The sequence below is a fragment of the Cenococcum geophilum genome (genome assembly GCF_001692895.1).
Source record: "Cenococcum geophilum 1.58 unplaced genomic scaffold K441scaffold_19, whole genome shotgun sequence".
In the NCBI taxonomy this organism is placed as follows: Eukaryota; Fungi; Ascomycota; class Dothideomycetes; order Gloniales; family Gloniaceae; genus Cenococcum; species Cenococcum geophilum.
This window is the reverse complement of record NW_027137577.1, coordinates 781,532-800,537: the sequence shown is the minus strand read 5'-3', so window position 1 is coordinate 800,537 and position 19,006 is coordinate 781,532. Positions and strand designations below refer to the sequence as shown.

At 44.4% G+C, this 19,006-nt stretch overlaps 3 protein-coding genes across 3 annotated transcripts; 2 read left to right on the top strand and 1 right to left on the bottom strand.

Moving 5' to 3' along the window:
• Positions 1 to 106: 106 nt before the first annotated feature.
• K441DRAFT_90733 (uncharacterized protein) lies at positions 107 to 2,641 on the top strand. The gene is made up of 8 exons (XM_067654529.1): positions 107 to 515; positions 570 to 630; positions 682 to 1,098; positions 1,157 to 1,255; positions 1,305 to 1,361; positions 1,408 to 1,507; positions 1,555 to 1,851; positions 1,906 to 2,641. The coding sequence occupies exons 1-8, from the start codon at positions 193 to 195 to the stop codon at positions 2,541 to 2,543; spliced, it is 1,992 nt and encodes a 663-aa protein (XP_067504381.1). The 5' UTR covers positions 107 to 192; the 3' UTR covers positions 2,544 to 2,641.
• A 4,136-nt stretch (positions 2,642 to 6,777) lies between these two features.
• On the top strand, positions 6,778 to 9,047 carry K441DRAFT_659318 (uncharacterized protein). Its single transcript, XM_067648507.1, has 7 exons — positions 6,778 to 7,170; positions 7,222 to 7,273; positions 7,327 to 7,377; positions 7,423 to 7,915; positions 7,965 to 8,270; positions 8,323 to 8,475; positions 8,525 to 9,047. The coding sequence occupies exons 1-7, from the start codon at positions 6,978 to 6,980 to the stop codon at positions 8,726 to 8,728; spliced, it is 1,452 nt and encodes a 483-aa protein (XP_067504380.1). The 5' UTR covers positions 6,778 to 6,977; the 3' UTR covers positions 8,729 to 9,047.
• A 142-nt stretch (positions 9,048 to 9,189) lies between these two features.
• On the bottom strand, positions 9,190 to 10,100 carry K441DRAFT_90724 (uncharacterized protein). The gene is made up of 2 exons (XM_067654528.1): positions 9,939 to 10,100; positions 9,190 to 9,806 (listed from the first exon to the last, which is right to left on the bottom strand). Exon 2 carries the CDS (start codon positions 9,633 to 9,635, stop codon positions 9,198 to 9,200), a length of 438 nt encoding a protein of 145 aa, XP_067504379.1. The 5' UTR covers positions 9,636 to 9,806; positions 9,939 to 10,100; the 3' UTR covers positions 9,190 to 9,197.
• Positions 10,101 to 19,006: the final 8,906 nt, after the last annotated feature.

Here is a 19,006-nt window from a genome sequence, read left to right as displayed (position 1 = left end):
CACATGCGCAGCAGGCTGATAGCTGATACGAGGCCCTTCGAGCAGAGCCGCGGCCGTACTCCAGCCTTCTTCCTTCCTGTCGAGCCTTCCTTTTCAATGTCCGACATGCCTTAGTTCCTGACCGAGGAAGCTTCAGAGAAATCATCCTAAACTCCTGATTACCTTGAATCACAATACCGCATCAGGCTGGTCATGGCACCTGTTCGCCCACCTTCGCCAGCACAGTCTCATCACTCCAGTCGTTCAGCCCTATCAATACTAACCTTGAGGTCGGACCGACCTCCGCCTTCTGGAGATGGAGACGATGATGCTCCTCCGTCACCAATTACAGCGACGCGGTTGGTCAAGATTGAGGTCCATCGCAAGCTCACGTGGTGGGATGTGTCCGCGCTCATCATCAACAAAATGATCGGCACCGGTATCTTTACTGGACCGCCCGTGATCTTGTCATACACAGGCAAGAAAAGTAATGCGCTATGGCTCTGGGCTGCTGGGTTGGTATACACGCTCTTGAGGTAAGCTCCGGCTGGGTGATGATCGCGATGCCTCTCCTCTAATAGCTTTGCTAGCATGACGGTCTATCTGGAGTTTTCAAGAAAACTCCCCTACACTGGCGGAGAGCTAGTCTATGTAAGACATCGTCAGAATATTGAAGATATTTAGCACCTAACCCATCTGCAGCTCGATAAAATCCTCCCTCGCCCAATTTTACTAACATACACCTGCTATTCACTATACTTCGTTTGTCTCTACACAACAGCGACCAATTCCATGCAATTCGCACGCCAGGTCATCATGGCAGCAACCAAGAGCGATGATATCCCCGATCAGCGCGTGATGAGGCTCATCGCAGTCGTCATTATGAGCCTCATATGTCTGCTGTTGTACTTCTCGACTGCTACCGGCCGCAAGCTGAATCGGTACTTAGCCTGGCTAAAGATTGGACTGATGATCATCATTTTCATCGCAGGTGGCGTCAAAGCTGGCAAAGGCCCTGCACATGACATCAACTGGAAATTCAAATCAGCCCAATCGAATTCTGCTATTGCTCTCCTCCAGGTGTTGTATGCCTACCAGGGGTGGGAGAATGCGACTCTGGTAGGCTTGATGCTACTCTTACGTGCACAATTTCACAATTACTGATTTGCTGCATTAGGTCGCTGGCGAAATTCCAGATCTTAAGACCTTGAGGAAAGGCTTCATTCGAGGTGTTTGGATCGTGGGGATCTTGTACATGCTGATCAACATTGTCTACGTATGTGACCTTCCTCTTCGATGCTTGCTTGGCGACTAACTAATTATAGTGCTATGCTGTTCCATGGGGTCCTGATGGCAAGCTTGAGCTACAATACGTTCCTCTGGTAAGAAAGACTGTATACATTAGGGGTATCGCTGACAAATCCACAGTTCTTTGGGAATAGCGAGCGCGCACAGACAGTATGGAATGTATTGGCTGCCTTCTCCGCAGTTGGCAGCATGATTAGTGTCACATACACATGCGTTCGAGGTACGTCGGCCTTCACACAAGCTGTTGCTCGAAGCTCACTGCAGAAGTTAAACAAACCATCGCATGGAGCAACATCCTTCCATGGTCGACCTTCTGGCGCACATCCGCACCAGTTAGAGTCAAGGACCCAACGGACGCGATGGAGTTGCAACACCTCATGCCACATCCGGCTGATGACGATGAACCAGCCCCCGTGCTGCGAACGGGCGCACCTCAAGGTGGCATCGCACTCCATTGGGTTGCATGCGTCTTCTACATCTGCGTGTCATCCGCGATTCCGGTAGTTACGGAGGCCATCTCATTCTCCGGTCTGCTTCTGACCTATGGTCATGCGATATGGGGAGGTCAGTTTCGCCGCATCTTCTTTACTTCCAACTTTGCTAACAACGACTTCATAGTTGCCATAGGCCTCTTCTTCCCGGTACTCTCTAGAGTAGAATACGACCTACCCGACGCACGCGGCTGGAACCCCAGCCCGCCACCCCGCTGGCTTAATCCCAGCGTTTCCCAATTCGCCCTTGGTTGGCTCTACGCCGCGGGCAGCATAGTCATCCTCGTTCTCTCCGCACTTGGGCCCTACAAAAACGCCGACGGCTCCCAGCGCTCGGTCAAAGGATGGTGGTTCCCAGTCATAACCTTCGGCCTCCTCGGCTTCTCGGTCGTCTACTACCTCATCTTCATCGCGAGCGAAAATTCCAATGGCGCCTCCATGGCCGGCGTGAATATGCACAGACGGCGACACGGTGATGATGATAACCGGAATATCATGCGCCAGTGTGATTTCTGTAAAGCTTATGCACCCGGTGTAGCGCATCGGCATGCGAGGGATGGATATCTCTACTACAATGATTATAACTTTCCACAGAAAAATCAGGGCAGGAATGTGTTGTATTGGTTGTTTGGAGGACCAAAGGAGCATCACTACCCCGATTTGCACTTGGACGAGTATGTGGTGAAGGGCAAGGGTATGATCAGAACCGGCTTTTACTGGGTTTGGAGTGGGATGCGGAGAGCGATTCTTCGTCTCAGGCGATGACCTCCCTCGCATCATTACAAGTTTTCTTGTAAGACTGTTGATACCCTTTCCGTCGATGGAGTTGGCGCCTTTAAATCCTTCTCTAAGACAATAGGGAAGGATAAAGAAGGTAGATGCTTTAAGGACTGTAGAGCTATACAGACTCCTAAGCACCTATTACTAGAATGCAGACTATACTGGGAAGAGAGAAAAGAAATGCAAAGACAACTAAGCTCTTCTCTCTCCCTAGAGAAGCTCTTTTGTACAGAGAAAGGAAGAAGGGCGCTTTTCCTATTCCTAAGTAAGACAAAAATAGCTACTAGAAAGTGGCTAATGGAAGCAGAAGCTTTAGAAGGAGGTAACTCCTACTAGACTTCTAGTAAATAGACAGTAGTGAGCAAAAGGACAGAAATAAACTATAAAATGTACAGGGGCAGGCGTTAGGATTCTTTTACCGTTTCTTTTACCGTTTTTCTACTGTTTTAATACTACCTAATAGTTGTCGTAACCTAGTATTTTACTAGGGAGCGGTAAACCTCTAGTCTAGAGGTTTATAAACTACTAGGACATAGCTACTAGTACATGTTAAGCTGCCTAGAAAGGATTCACGTATATAGAACTATCCCTTAACCCGCTGAGGTGCAACGCTCGGGCCAGTTTTCAGGCCCGTGCAGGAACACCGTGCTGAGCTATACGCGAGGCATCAGCAGAGCATGTAAACAAATGAATTAGCTAGTTCCCTGGGCCCAAACCAATGCTACAGAATGCCTCGAGCATCAAATGACATCGACTATGTGAAATGGAAGGATCTTCGCACGAAAACCTCCAAAACGCCACCCCCAGAGCCGTGGGCTCTCCCTCCCTTCGAGCCTCTACAAATCAACGACTATTACGACCCCGGCGAAGCTGCTGTCCCCCCTGGCACCGACCGCCGCGATCCTATGGCTCTATTTAGCCTGTTCTTTACTGACGAGATGCTGGATAAGATAGCGGAGTGGACAAACACTTATGTAGCAGCAAATTCTGTGTCGGAGGAGGATGCACCTAAGGGTAGAGCACGGCCTTGGCTGCCTACGTGTAGGCAGGAGCTCTATGCATATTTTGGAGTCATTATTCATATGGGAATTACGATAGAGCTAGCAGTAGAGGACTACTGGGGGCCTATATTGAAGGGAGCCGCTCATAAGGTGACCGGCTATATATTGAAGAACCGGTTTGAGCAGCTAGAGCGCTATATTCGGTGCAGTCCTATGCCTGAGGACGGTTTCCACAGTATATTTGACCGTGTAGATGAGCTCTCTGAGTATCTACGAGTCCGCTGCCGGCAGTTCTGGCGCCTAGGCTCGCACCTAGCTGTTGATGAGACTATATAGAGGTTCATGGGCAGAGCGTCTGAGATTGTTAATATACCTACGAAGCCTACGCCTGAGGGCTTTAAGATATGGGTCTTAGCAAATTAGGGCTATGTTCTTGACTGGCTATGGCATGCTAAAGGCGATAACAAAGGGCCAGTAGATCTAGATGAATCCTTCCTTGATGAGGGCTTTATAAAGACTCAAGCTGTTGTCCTTGACCTCCTTATACAGTGTCGCCCGGGCACTAATGAATGCTTATATCCGCCTGATAAGCACATTGTCTGGCTAGACAATCTCTTCAGCAGCATAAAGCTATTTGAACGACTACGATCTCTTGGTATTGGAGCGGCAGGAACTGTAAGGACTACACGTATAAAGCGAGAGGAAATGGGCGAGGAGGAACACAGTATTAAGGACGTGGCTATTGAGCATAATGTAGGCTCACAGAGGACGACTAAGGCTAAAATTAAGGTGCCGGCAGAGCAATTCTCTACCTTGCTCTCGGACCTTAAATTAAGCCATGATAAGCAGATTCCTTGGGGTACGCTCTATGGAGAGTTATCTAAAAATCATAAGGTAATGGAGTTTGCTTGGAAGGACGCTATAATGGTTCTTTTCCTGTCTATAGTCCACGATGGTAAGTCGAACTACCTCAACACCGTGTTGTAGAGTCGCTGACGTCATACATTACTAGGTCAGAACTACATCGCAAAGTACCGCAAGCGGCCTGCTATAACAGCTACAGGCTATAGGCAGACAGTTAAGATGTTTGGCAACGAGCCTCGAGCTTGGCTAGAAATTCCAGACTTCATAGATGAGTATAACCTCTTTATGTGCGGCGTTGACGTAGCCGACTAATTAAAGTCTTACTATAACATTGAGAGGACTCACAGGAAGACATGGAAGCCTCTATTCTCTTTCCTATTAGATATAGTAGTCGGCAATTGTTATCAGCTGTCTACCTATAGGATGGTTGGCGAGCGAACTCTATGACGATATTCTCATGCTCAATTCCGCCGTAACCTACGAGATGCCCTCTTCCATCTATCTATTCGCATCCGCAAGCGACCTACTACGACGAAAATAAAAGGAATAATGGACATAGTATGGCAGCCGGTCAAGGAGCATAGGCTTGGAAAGCTATTTGAGAAGCAGGTCTCTTGTGCAGCCTGTGCAGAGGCAAGGCGGCCTACACCTACACCACGTCGTGGAGGTCGAAAAGCACTTGCAGATCTATCTATCAACACCACAAGGAAGGCAAGAGAGGATAGTCAAGGCTGGAAGCGTAGGACGAGGGCCTTAAGGACAACCTTTGGTTGTATAGTCTGTAGAATTCCATTCTGCACGCGCTCAGCTTGTTGGAACACGCATCTAGCAAAACTCAACTCCAAGGACTAGACCTAGATAGCTAATTATAAGCATTTCGAACAGCTTCCTACTACTGTAGTTCTCATCACGAAGGGTGAAATTAGAGCCTCCTATTGGCCGAGCCTTATCGATAACATGGCGCCCGAATCAGCGGGTTAAGGGATAGCGCCATAGCCCAGAGGCTGCACGCGCAGTATTGTACGTAGTACAATACAATGGATATAAAAAAAATAAAAAAAATGGAGTTGGCGCCGTTGACTTGCCTAACCAGAATGTCCATGACATATTCCAGAAAAGTTCCAACAAGCTGTGACGTTGCACAATCCATTGTAGTAAGGTAACACATTTGGAAACAATTAATCGAACTAACAAGCCTCAATATTGCGATTTAATAGGCAGCCTTCAGCTGCACCTCGGAAGCGAGCTGCGTGCAACAAGCAGAGGCTGCAAGCCAGCTTCCCCACGCGATTTAGCCGCAGCCTGCGCGCAACCCGTAAAGTCTTAGGTCATGCCAACTCATAATGCGTCCGAGCCGCACGCATTGCGCAACTCATAAAAGCACGCGATTTCGCCTAGGCTGATACCAAGGCTTAAGAATTAGTTGCCGTGCGGCCTCCCAATCGCTCAAATTCCGTCATCCGCTCCCGCTGCGCTTCTTTACGACCGTATCGGTATCGGCTATCTTTGCTTTTTCACGTCGCGATTTCAGAGGATTAAGACGATGGCTGCGAGCAGCGCTTACGGATACGGTCCTTTTATAATATCTGATATAACGAATTACTGCCACCAAGACGACCTAGAAGCGCTATTGCGACGGCGCTTCCCAGCAACTACTGAGCAGCCGAAACCTTGGGAGATAAGAGTCAGTCCGCCGTTTCTTTCTTCCCCTCCCCCACTAACCCGCTACGATTCAGCCTACGCGATATGCATGCCCTAATCCGATTCGCATGTGGCTGTGGCTATGCAAGGCTGACTTATGCAGACCGATAACACAGGTGCTTTTCGCGTCTGGGCGCCGGCTGTGATCACGGAGGTGAGTCTGCTGCCTGGAGTGTAGTTGGCTGAGCGATTGGTAGGCTGATGAAGAGGCAGGAGGAGAAGAAGGAGTTGTATCGGTTGAATGATGGGAGGAGGGGGGTTCAGGAGAATATTTTAAGTATGCGAGTGTATCGCTAGGCGAGGTAGGAGTTTTGGTTTGGTTGTTGGCGGCTTTGGCTTTGGCTTTCGTGGATTGTGTAAACACTCTTTGCTTGTAACGTTACCTCACATCCGTGCATTCATCGTATACCATAGGCAGACTTCATGACGTCCGTTCCTTGAACCTGAACGAAGCTGCTTAGACCATAACCCGAGTGACTCTGCCTACATTGAAAACATCTCGGGGCATCCTTGCGCAGTCCGCCTATCCCGTAACCGGTACGCCGGAAATGCGTTCTTCCCCGCCTGAGGCTCGTGAGGAACACCAGCCTCACTTGCCTTCTCACCGGTTGTCATATGTCGCACGGCCAGCATGGTTGGGAACATCTGTATTAATAATCAAGCTGTGTACTTCATATCTGCGGGGTAGACCCCCCAAGAAAAAACGACGAACAACAACTCTCAACAATTTTGTATACCTAACCTCGTTTTGACCTCCCTTTGTCCTTGCACATCCTAGTGCGATATCATATGACAACACCATATGCTGCACCATGGATCCACCACCATGAGCTCCTAGTATAACTAATCGAGAATGGGTGTACCATCACCCACGAAATCCATCACATCGCTATGGCCGTGTCACAAGGCTGCAAATGGGAGATCGCGGAATCTAATCAACATATATAATTATGAGGGCATAAGGAGGGGGATTGCAGCAGTTCGGAAGCAGTTGTTCAGGCAGGATGAGACGGTGGAAGTGTTGGCTTGTCGGTGGGGTGAGAAAGGTGCGTGAGGAGAGGCTATTCAGAATACAGCTCGCTGACCTTTGGATCCAGAGAAACTAAAGCCGTGTCCAATTTTCTCTCTCGATGAGCTGAGTTCGTATCTGTAAGATTAGAGTTGGCTTCATTGTGTGAGGCTGATTACTGACCAAGATCTAGAGACATCTGGCACACAGACAAGCCTTCACTAACCCCAACTACACATCTTTTGTAAGTTTCTCTCTGCACGACCTCTATACGTTCCTAACATCACAGTCTGGTCGACCAAGCAAACACAAAAGCCTGTCTCGACACCACAGAAGAAGGCATGAATGTACTGCTTGACCGCATCAACGCATTTCCGCAACTCGGCTACGCTCTTCCGGCATTCGCAGGTGGAGATGCACCAGTTTCCGAGGGAAGAAGTGATTTCCACGCTCGCAGGTCGATCGACCCTAGCTCCGGAAATTCGGCTTTTGAGTTATGCATGCTGCCGAAGTACGTTGAGCTGAATGGAAATAAGTCCAGTGCCGTTCCGTGGAGTATCCGACAGCAGTTACTCTATCAGAATTTTGATGCGAATCTAAACAGGGAGTCTGTCGTGCTATTACGGGCATCTGCAGTGGTGAAGAAAAGGATTCAGGAACTGTTTCATGGAAGTTCAGGGTATCCGCCCCATTGGACCAACTTCGCGGTTTTGGCAGTGAGTACTCTTATCGATGGTTGGGCAGAGTATGCGAAGTTCTTGGATCTGGCAGTTTGGGACATTGTAAGCTACCCTCAAGTATTGAAGCAGGCAGATGACTTACGAGAGGTAGGATAAATCAGCCACTTTCACAAACCCATTTATGCAAAGCCTCGGAGAAGCGAACTTCAAGACTCTGCAAGCGACGCAAACGTACCACGATTTGTTGATGCGGGCCACTCACGTGCTACAAAGCAACATCCGCATACTAGACTCGTTATTCAAGGAGTCGGAGAAGCGAAGAGGTCTCGAGAATGGCGCCCATGACGAACAGTACGATCTTTTGGATTCAACGGTTGAGGATGTGAAGCGACAACTCGACATGATTGTTCGACACTTGGACCTTATCCAGGCCAGGTTAACGCGGATCACAGAAGCAGTAAGAGGACTAGATATGAGTAGGGACAGCAATGGCTGCTAACGAGTATTAGATACGTGACTGCATAGCCCTCCGTTCATCACACCACGCAGCCAACGAAGCTAAGAACATGCGAAAGCTAGCTCTACAAGCGAATCGGGAAGCAAGAACAGTGAAGGCAATCGCGCTGGTGACGCTTATATATTTGCCTGCTACTTTTGTCGCGGTCAGGACCCTTCCGCTCAACTTTGCCCAATCAATGCTGACACCGGTAGACGTTCTTGGGCATGGACTATGTAAATGTGACTAAGGCGAATTCGAACGGCGTGCTGGATGTTTCCACTAAACCTACCCTATGGATATACTTAGCGTTGACGGCACCGCTGACGATGGCAACGCTGTTCGCATGGTGGGTGTGGGAATGGTGGAACCGCAGGCAGAAGGAGGCAGGACTGGAGGAGAAAGATTCGATGGTATGAATGGTATGAGTGATTCGCTCGTTTCAGACAGGGAATGATTCGGCAGTCTAGCTGTAAGATTCTATGATACCTCCTGGCCAAGTGCTGATGTTCTGTTGCTATCTGAGACCCAAAAGACTCCAACTCTTTCAGGTATCAAGCTCATTGTTTAACGTCCTTGATAAGCGAGTGGGCACACACCAACTCTCCGCGACTTTCTGCGCGCGTACGGCTCAACAACACAACAATTATATTAAATCAACGATCAGATACTATTGTACTGCATCTACAGCATCCTTTTTGCACGTACGTGAGTTATACCCTGTCTCCTTGCAGCGGCTGCAGCGACGAGGAAGTCGCTCGCCTGGTCCTGCCCTTGCATTGCCCTCCATTCCGCGCGGTTGCTTCCTTCGCATCACGCTTCGCTTGAGCCTCGACAACTTTCGCCTCGCCGACCTTAGTAGACCTGACTAACTTGCGACAATTGCTTTCATTCGAGAAGAAGAGCACACTCAGCGAAGGATTTTTTGGCGGCGTTGGCTAATTTCTGCATACGATGTCGACTTGGACCGTCGAGTAAGTGAGCATCCTGCTCGATCTGGCTGCGCAGCATGGTAAGATCCTCTGCTGTCACCGGAGTTTGGAGTATCTGGCTATGAGGACACGGTTCTACAGTCGTTTCATTGTGCTTTGGAACGCGCAGTTCGGCTAGTGGCTTCTGGATATCTTTGAAAACTCTGTGTGGGCTGAACGGATATAAACCTGTCTTGGACCAGCCGGACTTGATGTTTCGAGAAGTAAGCGCCTGTTCACGCGCACGGCTATAAAGATATGTGAAATGCTGCTTGCTGACTGTATTCGCGCCTCCTCGATACAGCTTTTCAACCTGTTCGCCGTATGCAGTCTTCAAGGCCAAAGACTTCGACATCACAGAGCTGGAGCTTATGGGACGTGTGCGACAGTAAGCGACAAAGGATGATGTTGTTCTCGAAGCAAAACTTCAGGATCTCGAGCGACGAACTTCACATATCTACACTCTTCCAGTTCCGGCACCAATGCCGATCATCTTCTCTGACGCTGCTGAACAAGACGGCCGATCCTAGCGAAGAGTCATCGCTTGAATCTCTAATTAAGTGATGATGCAATGACTTGGAGATGGACTTGAATACTACTTCGCCATGCAGAATGCATGCTAGTAAATGCTGACGAGGATGAATTCAAGCATGCTTACGTGTGATATGTGACGGCAAATGAAAGCGGTCTGTAGTAAAAATTTGCCACCACAAGCAGGGAGGGCGGCCGACCCGCTCCAGCCACAGGGTTGTTAAGGGTGTACGACGCGGATTGCGAAGAATACTGTAAGGTGGCGAGGAAACTTTTGAAAGAGGAGGATATTCATCTCGGACATTCTTTTAATCGAATCCTAGTCTTTCGTTTAGCTAGTTCCCGCTATAAGGCGGCCCCTGCGGCCCACCGAACGAAGCCCCAGAGCCCCGATGGCTGCTTCAACCCCTAAACGCGTATTAGCAACACCACCTCTAGACCTACCAGCAGCTCCACTAAGACGTACAAAGAAACTAAGCGCGAAGGTGTAAGAGGCCCAGCAGTCGCTAAGGACACGAGCCCAAATATTAGTATAGTTTAAACAGCAGATAACCGCACTATAAACCAGACTATAAGCTATATAGTATATACTGCCTCTATTCCCTATAGTAAGAGTCTCTACCTTACCCAAACGTAAAGGAGGAGGTATTAATTATAATAAATTTTATTAACTTATTAAAAGCCTTAAAGAAACTATAGTATAGTAAAGCAATATTATTATAAACCAGAATAGCATTATTAAGAGTATTAGAAATAACCTTATAGACATTAAATTGGAATAGTAAAGCCTTAAAAAGTAAAACGCTAAACTCTAAAAGGCTATCTAGTCCTTATAAGCGCAACTAAACACTCCCTTAGCTCTAATACAATTATAGGTATTAGTAGCGGCTAGTAGAGGCACGGCAAGGTTAGAGATAACCTTACTATAAATAATAAGCGCTAGGAACCCTAAGGAACCTAATTAGCAGCTAGTAATAGACATTAGCCGAGTAGGTTTAGAGGTAATAGAAAGAGTAGCTACTACTAAAGCAGTAAAGTAAACTATTGCGTAAGGTATAAAGGATATTAAGGGGCTTACGGGAGCTATACTTAAGGACTTCCGCGTATAGCGAATAAGCAATAGCGCAAGCATTATTAGATTCTCGGTAGAAAAAGATAAAAAAGCTATATTTAGGTAGACAACTACTTAATAGCTTAAACCGCATATCTCTAGGGCAAGGCTTATTAGACCTAAGTAGTATACGGTTAAGGCGGACTAGGTTAAAGTACCTTTAGCGATAGATATTAATAGCGGAAAAGTAAGTAAGTTAGCTATAGAGCGCTTTAGGGTAGAGAATGGGGTAGAGGTATATATAATGAGATAGCTAGGACAACTAAGGCCGCGCGGCTAGCACGTATTAGTGATTATTAAAGTAGTAATAAAGGAGGATATAGAGAAGCTACTTACGTCGGATAATGTATTATTTAGGGGAGGCGCAATTATTATATTACCATTTAAGGAGTAACGTACCCCTATAGTATGCTATAAATACAAAAGGTTTAGATATAGGGCTAGAGACTATATATAACCTAATACGTGCGAAATATATAGGCGGGAAGGCTATCTCCGGTATAAGACGGTAAATCTATACTACGTAAACTGCTAGGGTCCTTACTAAGCCTTATACTATAAATGCCTAGTATATAGGAAAGAGATAGACAGGATTTTTATACGATAGTGCTATAAATAGAGAACTTTGGATCTTCTAGGCGAATATAAAGAAGTATAGGGAGGCGTAGTATGCGCTATATAATAACGAAGCGCTAGTAGACTTCCACTTTATTTTAGGCTAAGAGCCTTACTACTTTTTTTTAGATAGGGAAGTAGTACTAGCTGGCTTAAATCCCTAGTAGATAAGGTTCGTCCTAATAGGCAGGCAGCAGCGGTATCCCCTAGTTAGGTTATATATTTAGGCATCTAAAGAGCTAGCAGCTACATAGCTATAGGTAGATTTAGCAGATATTACAGCGGTAGTAGCGCACGTTGGCTAAAGGAGACTTATAATTATATTAGTATACATTCTAGATAGATGTTTAAGGAGAACTAAGGAAGAGAACCTAAAGGAGCTCTTTAGTAGACTAGAGATAATTAATAGGCTAATTTAGGGTAAACTATTACGCGACCTATATACCAAGGTAGTAATTATAGGTAACTTTAATCGGCACAATCTGCTATAGGGAGGAAGTTATATCAGTACTATATTAACGTAGGAAGAAAGCGTACTAATTATTAACTTTATAGCGGACCGGTTACTCCAGAGCCTACTTTTAGTAGGAATACCTACGTTTAAAAGTGACGTAGGGCGAATATTAATAATTAACCTTATACTTGCAACCCCGGGCCTAGCGAGTGAACTAGTAAAGTACGCTATCTAGAAATATAAGTACGGATTAAACTATAGAGCTATCTATACTAGCTTCTGGGTTAATATAGGTATGTAGAAGAGCTAGGAGAGGCTGCTTATTAAAAATACAAACTAGGATAAGATATAAGAAGACGTAGAGCAATAGAAAGAGATGGGATTCCCTATAAAAGATATAAATGAAATAGTTAACTACCTTAATAGGTAGGTTAATAAAGCCCTTAAAGCATACTGCTAACAGGCCAGACTATTACTATATATAAAAAGATGGTGGAATAAAGACCTTATAACGCTAAGGAAGTTATATATATACTAGAGGAATAGGAATAGCGTAATGCGGAGGTAAGAAAGAGACAACCCTAAGCTATATAATGTCGTAGTAAAAGTAAAGAAGTTCTTCTATAGAACTATTCGGCAATATAGGAAGCTCTATTAGGACGAATTCCTTAGTAATAGTAATAATATATAAAAAGCGTTAAAATACCTTAATCTATAGGCTATATCCGCGTTTACTAAAATACCGCTAATTAAGAAGGATAGAGGATAGGGAGAAGTTATTACAGAGAACTATAATATTATAAGAGAACTACTCTAGGCATTCTTTCCGGTCCCGCCGCCGTGCAAATAAGAGGAGGAAGCTATAACTAGCTATAACTAATTACTATAGGAGCCTATCGCTAAATATAAGGTTAAGGTAGCTGTGTTTAGGGCTAGCCTAGATAAGGCTTCTAGAAGGGACGGCCTACTAGCTAGGGTGTGGCGAGAGCTATAGCCCGTACTAAGTAGTAAGATTACCACTTTCTTTACCAAATTACTTAAGATAGGAAAGGTACCCTAGGAATAGAAGGTAGTAAAGATTATACCGCTATAGAAGCCGAAGTAGGGGGACTATACGGTAGTAAATAACTATAGGCCGATCTCCCTCCTCTTAACGCTAGGAAAAGCACTCAAATTACTAGTAGCGGAGAGGATATTATACTTAGTAGAGGAATATAGCCTACTACCTAAGACGCACTTCGGAGCTAGGAAGTAAAGGTTAACAACATATATACTATTATATCTCTATAAGGACGTATTTAAAGTATAAAGAGGAAAGAAAACGCTATCTCTAGTATTATTTAATATTAAGGGTGCGTATAATAATGTGGCTATAGAGCCAGAAATTAGGAGATTACGGCAGCGTTAGATACCTTAGACGATTATATAATAGGTATAGGACTTTTATATAAACTATTAAGCCTATATTCTAGTTAACGGATATATATTAGAGGTACAGGCGCTCCTATAGGCGGGTCTCCCGTAGGGATTAGTACTAGCCCTAATACTCTTTTTATTCTTTAACGCGGATTTTATATAAAGCGCACCCAGAAATAGCAGCTCTATGGCCTTTATTAACAACTACTTGGCATAGGTTATAGGCCCTACGGCGGAGGAAAACACGTAGATTATCTAGGGCGAGATTATACCGATGCTTAAGAAATGGGAGAGGACTAGTAGAGCCCAATTTAAAGTAAAGAAAACGTTATTTATCTACCTTACTAGATATAAAGAAGCAGGTAAGGATACTACCACGCCGCTCTAATTTAAAGGAAAAGGGATCCCCCTAACTTAGGAAGTTAAAATCCTTAGGGTAATCCTTAATAAGGAGCTATAGTTTAAGGCGTACTTGGCGGATAAGGCAGGTAAAGCTACTAAGGTGGCGCTAGCGTTGCGTAGATTAAAGGGACTATAGTTTAAGAGCGTTAAGCAGCTAGCTAAGAGCTCGGTCCTACTAGTAGTAGATTACGCGTTACTAATATAGTACCCGCTTACGATATAAGAGTTAATATAGCTCCTCTAGTAGGCGTAGAGGATTACGGCATAAGCTATTATTAGGGGGTTCCGCTCCGTTGCCCTGCTAATAGCAAAAGTAAAAGCTGGCTTACTCCCTCTTAAGTAAAGGCTGCGTAACTAGGCTATTGCGTTCTAGGTGTTAATCTATAAACTAGGCAAATTATATCCTTATTAGATGATTTGAAGATAGAGGCTCTATAGATGGCACCGATTGCCGCTCTAAAGGATAGTAGAGATATACGAGGATATCTAGGTAAATGGAGTGCTGGAGGTTAAACCGTATATATGCCTGCCGTAGGTGGCTAAGCCTAACGTGGTAATATATAAGGACGAAGATTATACTTAAGCTATTATTAAAGACTATAAGCTAGGGCAGGTTAATATATACATTAATATATTAGTGCGTAATAGTAGGGCAGGAGTTAGTATATATACTACGCCATCTAAAGCAACGCTTTCGAAAATGGTGGCGAGCTCTAATTAGGCTAACGCCTACCTTATAGAGCTTCTAGTAATTAGCGAGGCAGCTAACTGGCCGTAAGACCCTATATATACGGCTATTAACTAAGTAGGTTTTCTAATACCTGCATCTAGTATAAGAATATTCTTCGACTTATAATTAGCGTTGCTATTAGTATAGAGCTAAAGGGCTAAAGCCTGCTAGGAAATAGTTGTAGAGATCTTAAAGAAGCTTTAGCTGAATAATATTACGCTATACTGGATTCTAGGCTATTTAGGATTTATAGGAAACAAGAAGGCTAATAAGCTTACTAAAGTAGTAATAAGACTAGAGAGCGAGGAGCTACTATAGAGAGACGGCCTCCTATAGTACCTTGTAACGTAAGCATTAAAAAGAGCCGAGATAATAATAGAACCGCTTCTATTAGGAAAATCTAATACGGGCAAGTTTATAAGGAAGATTAACGCAGCACTCTACCTTAGAAAGGCTGTAGGATTATACTAGCAGCTAATTAGCTTAGAAGCTGCCATCCTTACGCAGCTATAGACCGGTAAGTCATTTTTAAAGGAATATCTCTATAAAATTAATATATTAGAGACGGCGTTATGCGACTATAGGCTTACAGAGTTAATATAGTACTTCCTCTTCTTTTATAGGAGGTAGGCGTAGCAAAGGATTAAACTAAGAGAGTAATATAGAGATCGATTTGGGGATCTATTATATACATTAGGAGGCTACTTACGCAGACAAGAAGAAGGCAGGAATATTAACAGCCCAATTAAGCGCTAGAAGCTAGATATTAGTATAGTTAAAGCTATAATTAAATTTATAAAGGAGACCGGACGTTTATACCTAAGCGTATAAGATATAGAGAGTATAGAAGCCGACATTAATAAGCAAAGACTCTTAAGAATTCCTCCTCTAATTATCTAACTAAATATACCACGAGCCTCCTCTATACATACCTCCACTGGTACATCACCAATTAAGAAGCGTATAACGCTAGAATAGCCCTACAGACACGAGGCATCAAAAACTACTTACTTAGGCTTACCTCTAAACTCCGACTTTCTTCAATAGTAACACATTACTTTCCTTTATTTATTCCTTAGTTAAGTATAGCATTAGGTAATAAATATATAGTTCTTATAGTTGGCTTCTAAACTAGAGCAAGCATATTAATGGCAGGAAGTATTTAGTTAGCGCTCTATAACGGCCTATACCCTATATAGTGTATGGCTATAATAGAATATATATACATACATATATACGTTAAGGGTGTACTTTTCTAGATTAAGAATATAGAGTAAACGGGTAACTGGTTAGCGTAGGAACTAACACTCTTAAGTCTGGCGTGGTGGCGGTGAAGCACTGCCGCAGTCCTCATCAACGCTATTGCGTGCTGCTTGGCTGTTTAGCGTGGCGCAGTTGCTGAGTTAATTGAAGCCTGCGGAACCTTAACCAGTTCTCGCGACTACCACCGCTTAACTTCACGATGCGGACCTTCCCATGCACGATACACGGTTATGTCTACTGCGCAGCCTCCTTAAGAAAAATATTAGCATATTACGCCGCCTCCAAGCTTCTTAGACGCACCTTTGACGGCTCCCGCCAACCGACTAGAAAATCTTTACCCAAGCTCCTAAACTTATTGCGCTTTTTAGAGATAATTGAAGCTTTAATAACACTAGTGGATAGAGTTCAGCTAAATTGGTACAGCCGATATACAAAATTTGCGCTAAACTTAGCTAATTTTGAGTTCTGTATTATTAGAATCTTGTTTAACTTTCGCAAATATATAAGCGCATTTTTAATATGCTAAATATTATCCGTAGACCACGTTTTAGATGACCTGAGCGCCAATATAATCGAGCCTATAATTCTGGCATATACCTTATATACAACAAACGATGTTATATCTATTCCCCAGGGTAGGCAAAAATAAAATCTTATCTAATAAGATCGATAATGTGACGATCGCCCACCGAGCCAAACGAACGCAACTGGCCAAAAAGGTACAGTGTCGAACCGAATGGTTCGACGGGCTCGGTAACTAATATATATACGTTTCGTCCCTGTCGTCACCTAACAGATAAATTATCATAATTTTCGCTTATCGGTATTTATCGCTTTTATTTCAATAATTTCTTAGCATACCCCACTTAGAAATTTTTTTCTACTTTTAATAAAGTATTATATAAACTATAGCTTCTAAAGTAGACTCCTCCCTTCTTATAAGTATAATTAATACTTTTAGCGTAAAATAGGCTAGTTAGAAAAGATCTCTAATTTATAAGCACTCTTGTAAACTAGATAAAGGAGAGCTAATATATAACTTAAAAAAACGGAAATATATCTACTATAAATACTACGCGTATAGTGCAATATTAACGACTAACCTTTAAAACCACTTAAAGTTAAAGTATAAAATTATTATTAAGACAATATAAAGTTATATAAAAGCATTAGTAAGTTAGAAGTTAGAGAAACTCTATAAGTAAGCAGCGGCCGAAAATAAGACGGATAACTTTAATTCCTATATACTAAAGAAGTGTAAGAGGCCAGCTTAACTAAAACGTATAATTATCTAATTAACAGTGTTACCGGTAAGTAGAAGGTAAGTTAAAGGTAAATTAAAGGTAGAATAAGTTTTACGTATTAAAGGATAAATACTTCTAACCGCCCGCGAAGCCCTACTGCACGCGTCCACGTCGCCGCGGGTGGAAACATCATCTGGAATCCTATTCCTCTTAATGGCCAAGTGCAGAGGCGATGGTAGAGAGCCGTCGCAGCGCGTGCAGCGCTGTCGTTCAACTCTATGGTGATGAGCCCGCGACGCGTGCAAAGCATCGCCCTTAACAACACCAGGAGCCTCACTGCCTCCGCTTGGAGCTCCTATTCTACTATCTAGGGAGGCCCATTAAGGGAAACTGGGATACGAAAACCGCCCGATATATAACTACCTGGCTCGCAGCTAGGCCCGAAACTGGCCTTATCCAGCTAGTTAATGTGGATGCGTCCTAGGCGTATAACAGGACACCCTTAGGCTTGCACTAGCTCTGAGATTATAAAGTATACGCGATAAGGGCGTAGGGATCCTCTTTTTATAAGAACTTGTTAAGGTTAACACGTCGCAGATACTTTATATAAAACTTATTAAGGCCCTAAGGCTACCGCGAAGAACTTATTAAGGCCCTACCTAAAGAACTTATTAAGGCCCCTCTATGAGGGTCTATCTAGTATCCGGTTACACCTAGGTGACTTAGAAGAGGGTCTTAATAGGTATAGTGCGCGCGACCTAGTACAGCGACAGTGACGCGACGGCAACGCGATGGCAACACAACGGCAACCAGACGGCTTAACGAGGTAGAAACACGGGCAAAGCTCTAGGCAGCGGAAATATAGGCTAGCTTTAACGGCCCCATGGCGTACGACTTAGTCGACTCATAGTTGACTTATAGTTAACTTATAGGCGACTTATAGGAGGGTCTTAATAGGCGTAATGTATGTAACCTAATGCGTATATATATAAGGCAACTTATAGGAGGGTCTTAATAGGCATAGTACACGCGACCTAATGTATATATATAGGGGAGGCTATAGGGGAAACACAGGCCAGTTGGTTGAGGACTTGATAGTTAGAGATATAGGCATAGCTTATAAAAAGAGGGGACATAAGCTTAGTTAGTAGGAGGGGGGGGAGTAGGTCGCCTAGTGCGGGACCTAGCGTCTCTATAGCCCCCCTCCTATAAGACACGGTCGGCCTATTATAAAAAGACTTTTATAGGCAACGCAAAACGGGAACTAGTAGTAGTATAGGGTATTGCGCCCTTATACTTCTACTAGCCTCCCATAGGGCGTAGTGCGTAGTAGCCACTGCTAGCTCTAGGGACCTTACCCCTTAGCTAGGCTCTGACCCCTAGTGCACCTAATAGGTAGGTAGGATTATGCCCTAGCTAGAGAGACTACTACGTGGCTCGAGAAAACGGATGCGCGTATTAGTATATTAATAGACAGAACCGTTCGCCTCTAGGGTAGTACGCCAGTGAGATACGCTTAAGGAGTAAATAGGAGTTACTTAGGCAGGGGAGGCTTTTTTAGTCTAGGCCTTAACTATAGAAGGTACCCAAGGCTTCTATATTGTAGGATGCAGCCACGACACCTTTATAGGATTACGCTAATAGGCACATAAGACGGGAGTTGCAACCCCTGGAAAAGGCAGCTTATGCCTATACTAGCGGAAATAATAGAAAAGGTGTGAAACTAGAGGCTATAGAAGGCTCCTAAGCCGTACAAAAGCGTACTAACTCTAGGAGGAGACTCTTATATAGACTGCGGGGGGGCAGACTAGTACTTGGGCTAACCTATTATAAGATATCTAAAAGAACTGGCGAAACCCCCCGTTAAGGTAGTGGCAGCCAACTGCTTATAGAAAGCCCCTAGGCCTTTAGGCCTAGGTTTAGGATAAATACTAGAAAACTGGGGTAGAGGCCTAGATAA